This window comes from Pygocentrus nattereri, chromosome 7 (assembly GCF_015220715.1).
Source record: "Pygocentrus nattereri isolate fPygNat1 chromosome 7, fPygNat1.pri, whole genome shotgun sequence".
NCBI lineage: Eukaryota > Metazoa > Chordata > Actinopteri > Characiformes > Serrasalmidae > Pygocentrus > Pygocentrus nattereri.
Genome location: NC_051217.1, coordinates 11,171,141 through 11,182,372, shown reverse-complemented (window position 1 = coordinate 11,182,372; position 11,232 = coordinate 11,171,141). Strand labels below are relative to the sequence as shown.

General features: G+C 37.6%; 1 protein-coding gene across 1 annotated transcript in view; it reads right to left on the bottom strand.

Moving 5' to 3' along the window:
- Positions 1-490: 490 nt before the first annotated feature.
- ppp6r2b (protein phosphatase 6, regulatory subunit 2b) overlaps positions 491-11,232 on the bottom strand; it is a 36,396-nt gene continuing 25,654 nt past the window's right edge. Inside the window, exons 22-25 of the mRNA XM_037540217.1 lie at positions 7,122-7,273; positions 3,499-3,595; positions 2,854-2,978; positions 491-2,466 (exon numbers count right to left, since the gene is read on the bottom strand). Of these exons, the coding sequence (XP_037396114.1) occupies positions 2,234-2,466; positions 2,854-2,978; positions 3,499-3,595; positions 7,122-7,273 (607 nt within the window). The 3' untranslated portion in view covers positions 491-2,233. The remainder of the gene's footprint in view (positions 2,467-2,853; positions 2,979-3,498; positions 3,596-7,121; positions 7,274-11,232) is intronic.

Genomic DNA, 11,232 nt, shown 5'->3' with positions numbered 1-11,232 from the left:
AAGTACATCTACTTACATATACAGATATGCACACGTCATGTGAAATTTGATAGGCCACATTGATCATTATATTATATTACATTTTAAATGATCAGGTTGATTTCTTCATCTTGTGGGCTGCGAAAGCTTTTCTGGTCAGATGTGTGGGCTGTGGGTTGCAAAAGGTTGGGACCCCTGGTTTAGGATAAAATTGTATTCCCAAGCTAAACTCCTGAGATATTGGGCATCTGTTTTGAAAAATACCCTGCACAATGTTACAGTATTTTTAATTCTGAATGCTTGTCAGAGAAGCCTGGGTTACTGTTGCTAATCTATGACTGTACATTCAGTAGTAAGGGGTGGGATTTAGTGTAAGGTATGCTATGATTGACTATTTGTGAAAGTGTATCTTGTATATTATGGAAAATCTAGTTTTTAATTCACAGTAATTTGCAAAAAGTACTGGCATAAAAGTAGACTATTTCAGTGTGGAATGAAAGAAAGTCTCAAATAATGGAAATATTTTAATAAAATACAGATACTTGAAAAAAGTACTTAAGTACATTGACTTGAGTACAAAGTACGTGTAACACAGCAAGAACACATTTTATAGATGTCAATGCTAACAGCAAACATGAGGCCATAAATGTTATAAATAATTTCATACCTGATGAGGGAAAAAGTCGAGTATGTGTGTGAAAGGATCTTATTCCTCTTTAAACCAGTTAGACCAGATATCTGATGCATACTCTCCATGCGAGAGGGAGTGGGAGTAGGCACTGTGTACATTTGTAATGCGGTGGCCTTCTTAATATTTACAACATGCCCTCGAGTAAATAAAGGAAGCTGATCTGTATTCTACATACGTACACCCCAACCACTGTGCTGCGGCTCCAGCGCTCATGCAGTAGCACTCCCAGTTCTGTCCCTTTCCTCACAGCACTCTATGAAGGCCTTCAGCAGTGTCCATCAGGTGGGTTAAAGTGAAAGTTCAATCAAATGTGTACAAGTTTTCCTTTTAGGCAAAATGTAGCATATCATTTTCCATTGGAGCCACAAGGCTAGTGTAGCTAAGTAATGATGACCATTTAGCCATTTAGCATTTGGCCTAAATCATCAAACTCTCAAAACGTGTCAAGTTGACACTGTTTTCTATAAAAATGGGGAACAATACTCAACATAGCTAAAACGGTAACAGCAGCCATTCTGGAGCCGGAATTTTGTCTGTATATTTCATAACCGTCCAACTGTTGCTTTAATGAGTGTCCAAACAGGGGTCAGGCCACTGGATCTACTACACCATCCAGCTTGACAGACAGAGCTTAATTTTACAGTGAAACACTTAAGTTCTATTCAGTCAAGAATACAGAGAGCAGAACTCTGTGTGAAAGCAATCCAACATTTCTTTGGCTCCAGTATATGAACTTGTATGTTTGTGTGTGTGTGTTTGTGTGTGTGCAATACTGAGCAAAAGTCAGAGAACCTTCATTTATGTCATTTCCAGTCAGAATGGCTACAAAGTACAAGTTACACTTTTAACAGAAAATTACACAGAAGCTTCAATACCCGCTATGTCTACTCTGTAATCCTTTTAGCTTCCATTCTTTTTGGGAGATTTCAGTTTTTCAGAGATTTTTTTTCAGGAATATTTTTTCTACACATCTAAAGTTCAGTCTTAGAATTTGGTTGTATTTTTGGTTGTTTCTCATGATCCAAGTAATCCCAGGGTTCAGGACTTTGGGGTGGACAGTCAATTGTTCTAAGAACACCAGCAGCCTGTTTAATTTAATTATTTAAGCTTGTTCAATTTACAAATGTTCCTTTTTGTCTATTTTCTTTTCTCAGTGATATCTTCTCGACGGCTACACATTCTTTCAGGCTCATAGTGCTGAGTTGTCTCACAGTGGAAGGATAGACAGAAACACCTGTGGATTTTTATCAGACCTGAAGCAACAGTGGGGCTTGATTTTCTCCTCTCTCTCAAAGGTGAAACCTTTAAGTGCTGTTTAATTGATGGTGACAGTTTTGGTGGTCTACCAGGTCTTGTGTGGTTGTTAAGAAATCCATTTTCTCTATATCTTTTAATGATTTTTTGAAATTCCAGTTTTTATTATTAACTTTCTTTTGACTTTCACCTTCCTTATGCTAATTATCTAAACTCAGAAAAATTAATCAGTTGTACTTAATCACCATTTTGGATGAAAACGTAATAAATGAAGGGACTTTTGTACAGTACTGTGTGCGTGTGTGTGTATTACTGCATTAGAGCTGTGATCAGGTCGTCGAGTGGTGCAGTCTCTGAGGGCTCCAGCAGTTTAAAGGCGTGACTAAATGTGATAAAGTGTGTGAAGAGGGTGTTGAGGTGTGGGTGTATCTCCATGGCGATGGCGTCCCTGTAGTGAGCTCTGTACAGGTGAGCGAGGGTTCGGAACAGCAGCAGAAACACCTTCTGAACCAAGAACATGAATCCAGGTGGGAACTGCGCATCTACACACACACGCACACACACACACATACACACACAACAATTCCAAGTTTTACCTAAGCCTTGTTTCAGCTCACACTAGTTGTTTAAACATACACTAAGTGTCCAAAGGTATCCAGACACCCCTTCTAATAAGTAAATCCAGACACTTTAAGGTGCACCCATTGCTGGCTCAGGCATTCAATTATGGACACAGTTTGTATAATATCTATAGAATAGGATGTTTTGGAGCAGCTGCACATTAGTCCCCATGGCCAAGGGCACATTTTGGCTAGTAAAATATAAAGTGTTTATAAAGAGACTGTGTTCTCAAGTGTTGCTCTTGAGTGATGGAACATCCAAAGCCTAAGAATGTGCATGTGCTGTGTAGGACTTGGACATTTTTTTACCTGCCCTAGTAGGAAAAACATTCTCATCTGTGAGGAGTTCCTGGATGTAGGACATGGCGTAGTCAGTGTAGAGAGGAGCTGAACACTTCAGCTTCCTTCCATTCTCATCCGTCCACTCATACACCCTGCATAGCAAACACAGCAAAGAGGCACAGCTTCTGAACACTGCGGTTGCCCACCCTAGTCCTGGAGGACCCTCTACCCATTTTATCGTTTTCCCTGCTGCCAAAACACCTGAACCAACTAATCAGCTAATTAACAAGCCCTTCCTGGGTAGAAGTGGGAGTGTTCTGACAGGAAAACACAATAATGTGCAGGGCTGGGGGTTCTCAGTGACCAGGGTTGAGAACACACTGACATTTCTGTACATCACCTGTATGTGTGCGTATGTGTGTGTTTAGTACATTTTCAGGAAAATAATCTGACACTGTAGGAAAAAGCCTAAGCTGCACTGTCATGACCTACAAAAATTTGTAAAATGTGTATTCATTCATTCATTCATTCATTCATTCATTCATTCATTCATTCATTACCTACTATCTTTTTGTTTACTGACATTAAGGTTTAGGATTAAGTTTAGAAAATGTATATTGTTACATATTACACATAGGATATGTGTAGTATGTGTGTATTGATACTCCTCACTTGTTTCCTGGACCACTGGCTGTTGGGCAGGTTGTCAAGGTGCAGAACTCAGAGAGAGCACTGGACATAAGAGTTGTATTCTGAAAGAAAGAGATGGCTGGAAAAAAGCAAGAGAGAGAGGAAGAGAATTAAAACACACACATATATACACACTGATTTTCCCAGTGAAGATATACAGCCTCCCTAGTCTTTTGACATAGTGACATGTTATTATAGTTTATGGATTAAGCAAACATAGGTGACATTATTAAATGCTTCACTGGTATTTCTCTTTTATCATCTTTGTTTATAATCTATAATATTCAGATGACACTATCTATGAGTGACAGTAGAGATAATCCTGACAGAAAACTTATCTGTGTAGGAGTTAAACAGCCCACATCTTACATTTTCTTGAGTTTTATTTTTCCATGAAGTCCATTCGTAGCATTTGTGCAGATTTACACCCACAGACCTTTAATCCCTTTAGAATTAAACAGGCTGTTTGTTGTCTTTAAGACTGAAATATATAAATGAATTCTGTTCTGAATGGTTGCCCTGTATTTTTGTGACATCACAAAAAGTTCCTCAAACCAAGCTGATTTTGTAATTTAGTTCTATATAGTTCTATATATGGATTGTATGAACGGGAGAGTTAATGGTACATTATAAAATTTTAACAGTATTTATATTCTGCACCAACGTGCTTTATTGAAAAAAAAATTCCATGATATAGGATCCAACATTTTATTTAAACTGAAGTTTTCCTTTTAGACTTGTGTAGCGAATGCAAATGTTCATCTCTGTGACTACTGATGGATTCAAAATCAACTCAGTGTGCTTCATCTTCTTTCTATCAGACTTAGTGGCTTTGGTTATCATTTGTTATGCAAACCAGATCACTCATATAACAAGTATTGTTCTGAAACTTATTTTTACAAAGTCATACTGTAAACAGTGACACAATACAGTTTCATAAAATGCCATTGTGTCCTTTGTTACGCATGAAATACAAACAGTGTTGTTGTTTATCCTGACAGCCTGCCCACTAAAGAATAGGTGATTAACCTCATATATCAGATATATTACAATCTACATAATGTAAACATCTGTAATTTAAAAATAATGTAAAAAAAGTTGGTCACTGTGTAACAAAATGAATATACGTAGTTCATCTAGAGATGATCTAAATTCTGCTCAGTTGTTTGTTAATTTATTATTCAGAAATGCTGAGGTAAAACCCCTCCATATGTTGCTGTGTGTACAGGAGCCAAATCATTACAGTTTAGGTTTGTCTAGAATGTAATTATATCAGAGAACATGTCATGGATTTAAAGTTACATTGGTCAAAATTGCACAAATAAAGTAAAGCTCTAACCCAAAAGTGACTGAGTAGACATATTTTATGCTAATGGTAGCATGATGTGTTTGAATAGATTATACATTATATTCCCAAAAGTATTCACTCACCCATTCAAATAATTGAATTCAGGTGTTCCAATCACTTCCATGGCCATAGGTGTATAAAACCAAGCACCTAGGCCTACAGACTGCTTCTACAAACATGTGTGAAAGAGTGGGTCGCACTCAGGAGCTCAGTGAATTCCAGGGTGGTACCGTGATAGGATGTTACCTGTGCAACATGTCCAGTTGTAAAAGCTCCTCCCTACTAAATACTCCAGTCAACTGTCAGTGGTATTATAACAAAGTGGTAGCAATTGGGAATGACAGTTACTCAGCCATGAACTGGTAGGCCACGTAAAATGAACGAGAGGGATCAGCGGATGCAGAGGGTCATTGTACAGACATGCTACAGACCTCCAAACTTCATGTGGCCTTCAGATTAGCTCAAGAACAGTGCATAAAGAGCTTCATGGAATGGGTTTCCGTGGCCAAGCAGCTGCATCCAAGCCTTACATCAACAAGCGCAATGCAAAGTGCCAAATGCAGCTGGTAATGCGCCGCCACTTGACTCTAGAGCAGTGGAGACGTGTTCTCTAGAGTGATGAATCGCGCTTCTCTGTCTGGCAATCCGATGGACAAGTCTGGGTTTGGCAGTTGCCAGGAAAATGGTACTTGTCTGACTGCATTGTGCCAAGTGCAAAGTTTGGTGGAGGGGGGGATTATGTTGTGGGATTTTTTTCAGGTGTTGGGCTTGGCCCCTTAGTTCCAGTGAAATGAACTCTTAATGTTTCAGCAGACCAAGAGATTTTGGACAATTTCATGCTCCCAACTTTGTGGGAACAGTTTGGGGATGGCCCCTTCCTGTTCCAACATGACTATGCATCAGTGCACAAAGCAAGGTCCATAAAGACATGGATGATTTGGTTTGGTGTAGAAGAACTTGACTGGCCTGCACAGAGTCCAGACCTCAACCCAATAGAAACCTTTGGGATGAGCAGATTAATGCAGATCCTGCAAGCCAGGCCTTCTTGTCCAACATCAGTGTCTGACCTCTCAAATCTACTTCTGGAGGAATGGTAAAGAATTCCCATAAACACACTCCTAAACCTTGTGGAAAGCCTTCCAAGAAGAGTGGAAGCTGTTATAGCTGCAAAGGGTGGGCCATCATCATATTAAAGCCTATGGATAAGGAATGGGATGTCACTCAATTTGTATGTGTGTGAAGGCAGAAAAGTGAGTAGTTTTAGCAATATAGGGTATTTCATTTAATAATAAATCATAATAATCCTAATAATGATAGTCATAATAATTATTTATTTTATTCAATGATAATTTAAACTGAAATACTATAAGCCAGACAGCATATGGTAATTTTACATATTTCTTTCCAATATTTAAAGTTTTTTGGAATCAAGACATTATATTCTATATTGCATGTGTTATAATATTGTAATATGATTACTTATTTATAGCAAGTTCTTGAGTTATTTTTCTCATGATTTGATCATGACTTTTCAAATATAAGTATATAAGTAAAATATATTTGTATTTTTTAAAATATTATTTTATGTATTATCTTTTATTTTCTCAATATATATTTTCCCATTCTCAATGTTCTACAACTTTCTAAATGATCTGTCATTTACAGCTCTTTTCATCATTCTGGATCTAAGTTTGTATTTTTACAGATTCTATGAAATAGTAGAAACCTATGAAGCTGTAAAGCACTAGCATCATATTCCAATCATTTCATACATGTTTCTGCAACACAGAGGTTTATATCATCGACAACAATGATTACACATTTTTGAATGGCTTCGTATTTCACTTTCACACAAAATCAGTATCTGTGACTCAGTAATTTTATAGAAGTAGGGAAGACACACCAACTAATTTATCTTAACTTATCTTAATCTTAAGCTTGGGAGATTCCTTTTCAAATTGTTCTGCTGTTTCATTCATCATGAAACATTAAGATTAATATTAAGTGACCCTTATTAGTTCCACAACAGGGAAATTTCACCTCGGCAGTCATCCATGCAGTGAAGCACCACATACACACTAGTGAAGACACACACTAGGGTGCAGTGAGCACACTTGCCCGGAGCGGTGGGCAGCCCGATCTGCAGCACCTGGGGAGCAGCTGGGGGTTAGGTGCCTTGCTTAAGGGCACCTCAGTCACAAGAGGATGATATGATTGGTAGTGATGATGTATTTTAGATGCCTGTGCCTGTACTCACTGTTAAATGCCATCCACTCTTGCTGGTCCAGGTCATGAGGCAGAGCAGTGAGTGTAAGCAGATCAATGTCAGCAATGTGGTCCCTCAGGAAATGTTCCTGCAGGTATGGCTTCTCCTCCAGTGATGGAGCGCTCTGCACATTATTGTTTTTCCTGCTTTACGCAGATAGACACACACACACACACACACACACACACACACACACACACACACACACACACACACACACACACACACACACAATTAGTCATTCTGATTTCCTGTCTTCTGGTGTGTTATGAGAGGTGTGGGTTCATGTGTTCTCTGTATGCACTCTATGCCCCTCATACAGGTGAGTCACTATCAGGAGATTAGGCACATTACTGTGTGATGGGACAGCTGGATTCTTTGATAAGACATAGTTAATCTGTACTCATTTCAACTTTTCCTAACTCTTTTTTTTTTTCCATATACTACATTTTCCTGCTATTTCATTTCTTCCACTTACGATCTTTTGTGGTTTTATATAGTCAAAATTCATTTTTCCAACCTCTCTTGATCATTACACTTAAACAAGCTGTTTTTATTGTGCCTTTAAGAATAAAGCCACAATGTAAACCTCTGTTCTGATTTGATATCCTAAATTGTGCAGGAGTTAGGGTTCTGGGACAGACAACTTTTAATATAAAATGGTGATTTTGTATATATTTAGCTTATCACCATAGGTTAAAAAAAAGATTACATGATCCTTATCTAAAATCTGAATACTTTTTTTTTTACTATAGGACCACAGTTTGGATTAATTTAGATAGAAAATGTCAACAAGTTCTATTTCAAGGAAGCACAGAAAGCAAGGAAATATGGGTTTTCCAGTGTAAGCTGGCTGTATGTATAGCATATATAATGTGGAATATAATGCCATATTCTGGCCATTTAAGGAGTTAACATTTGTGCTTGTTGGCAGCCAAGTTTGCAGAGACCAGTGTTTAACAAATGACTAAGCAAAAGGTTATAACAGCTTGATTCCTTTTCATTTCAATCATAACTTCTTGCTTAAGCTGGCAGTAGACATCAAAAGCTAAAAGAAATAAAATCAAACTAGTGCCAGACTCATCATCATGAGTATACATAAAAAGAATCAATGTGTCGTCTTGGCCAGAATGTCACTGGTTTCATTTGAAGTTACTGCTGGCTTTAGTCTTTTGTTGAGTGCGTACTTCTTACTTCACTTACTTTAAATTTTGGACAATTCCAGAGTCTACTTACCAGTACACATGTAAAAAGTTTTCCAGCTGTTTCCAGCTAAAGTCTAATTAAATTTAAGTAACACTGTTGATATCCCTGTATTTATGGTTTTAGAGACACTCGATCTTATACTATGATATAATATTCTGTAGATGTCCTGAAGCCTAAAATGTTACAAACCTTACAAACACAGCTTATATAACACAACTTAATTGTGTTATATAAGCAGGTGAATGTAACATCTCTGAAATCTTCCGTGCGCAGGACAGTGGGGTTATCCACTACACTATACCAGCCACACCACAAGCATATATACACATGAGCACATGAGTGATGTAGATTAATGTACACTGTGTGCTCAGGGAGTTGCTCCTGTAAGCTCTGTGTAAACGTCTAGGCCTGAAATTTATCCTGGAAAGAAAGCAGCTCTCCAATGCAAACAAGCTCATTTTCCTGCATGCAAACAGGCAGCGTCACACTCTGTAGATGAACAGACAGGAATGCCTTAACGTGGTGTTTACGCACAGAGTGAAAGTCCTGATAACATTAGAGCTGACCTCCACGTCAAACCTTGAAATGACCAATCGTTCATGAGAAAGAATTGCGTGTGTGCAGGAGGCTGGACATGGATGGCCTTGTCCTGACTGATAAAGCAAGCACGTCATGTTGTAGTCTCTGTCCTGTGTATGTATGTGAGTAAGAGTACAAAAACAGGGATGTTACCCCGCATGTTGTTCCTGTTTCCTCGTAATGTAAGCAGCTGAAATTAAATTAATGAATAGATGTTAGGTTCATAACTTTAAGAGCATGTCCAATATGTGCTATTTTACTCAGTATTATGTTGTAATGACTAAAAATATAACTATATAACATACTTATGTTCTTTATTTTTTTTTAAGTACAGATACAGTTTGCTTCTATACAAAGAGTAGCCCAGTAAATGAGTCAGTGAACCCTGTATTACAATTTCTCAATTATAACTACATAACTTACACGTCACAAGAACCAAAGTTCGCCATCATTTAAATACGAATTTGTAAACACTGCTAGAGTTACAAAATGTACCATTCACTACCCAATCCACACTGTCCATATATGAAACCTATACAGTCTGTTTTGAAATCACTGTTTCTGTGATCTCACAGGAACTCAGGTACATCCAACTACAAAAATAGTTCCTCCACCCAATCACACTGAGGATATAAGGAGTGTTTCAAAACAGCGTTTCAGGAGTGCCAATCAGAACAGAGCTCATTCCGTATCAGTCTTGAAGGCACAATAACAAAAACAGGCTTTTTAATTCTAAGGGATAACGTGAGCCTGGAAAAAGGTAATGGTAAAAATTATTTATGACCTTTTTTAAAACCACACAAATGGTGGTTTTAAAAAAAAAAAAAAAAAAAAGAGTGGGTCTAAAGGGGGAAAATGTAATACAAGAAAAATGTAGTGTATGATCCCTTTAAGATTAAAGGAATGGTTCAGCAAAAATTCTAATTTACACAATTTTCCACCTACCCCAGATGTAGTCAATCAGCCAAGAGATGTTTGGTGTCACTATTTTTTTGTTTAACGCAGGAGCTACAAGGCAAACGTTGCTAAGAAAAACACTAGAAGTCAATAGACACGTAAATCTTTTCCATAAAGAAAAGAAAAAAGAAAAAAACTCAAACTGCACTGAAGACTTCACTGAGGTCATGGAGATGTGATTTAGCACACAGTATGACTTACTGTGCACAATATAAAAAGGACAAAATGTCTTTTGAAAAGCTGTCGACTGTTCAAAAGCAGCAGTCCGACACACAGTAAAGAAGGAAATTAATCAAGTGGAAAACTGCATAAATCAGATAACCATTTCTTTAATGACTGAATAACAGGCCTACATCTTAGATATATTGACAGTAGCATTATTATTAGATGCAGGCAATGTATAAAAAGTAGGGGGCAGGGCTGACTGACACATGATGATGCATACTAAACTTGACAGAATTTCTATACATTTCTCAGGATTGATCACTATTTAATTTACAATGAACTACTCTGCTCTATAAACAAACAAAAGTGAGAGAGAGTGAGAGAGTGAGAGAGTGAGAGAGAGAGAGATGCCTTTAAGTAAAACATCCTGTATTTGTCTTAGGTTTAATCCTTAGGCTGGTAAGCAAGCTTGGTCACATTTCCCATGTTCCTTACGGCCCATCTCCCTTAAGAACTGCTGTCCTGTGCATCATAGAAATGTTAAAAACTATCTGGGCTGAGTTTTCCAGAGGCCTCATAATACAAAGATCATTATTTATCGGCAGAGCAAGCAACACATAACCACTCTCTCTACCAGTAATGACCTTAACTAGCACTACAAGACTTTTGGACCAGTGTGCCCCGAAGAGTAAATCTAGTAAAAGCACTAATTAAAATTACAGTTCATACAAATAAATACTAATGTGGTAAAAAGTAAGATATTTAAAGCAAAATTTTATGAAAAGGTTATAACACAGATTAGTTTTCTTTTCTCTTTACCTCTGAACATAAAGAATATAACATGAAGTGTTATGACATAATGATGTGAAGCCTTCAACATGCGTTGGATGGTGACTGTATGTTACCATCATCTTGAATTGATCCATCCAGTATCTACAGAGAAGAATCTGAATGCCAACATACACCTGAACATGTTAATAAAGGCCATCAATAGTTTCCAGACATTTTCCAACAATATGGTGTACCACCGCATTTGAATGTGGAGCAATATGGACCATTTAAATAATGCAGTGTGCTAGCACTACATTAGAAAGGCACCTCCGAATGTGGAGTATGACTGACAGACGTATCAGACTGTGGCTTACTGACAATGGAAGGGACATAAAGTATGTGTTATAAAACATATGTCATAAAT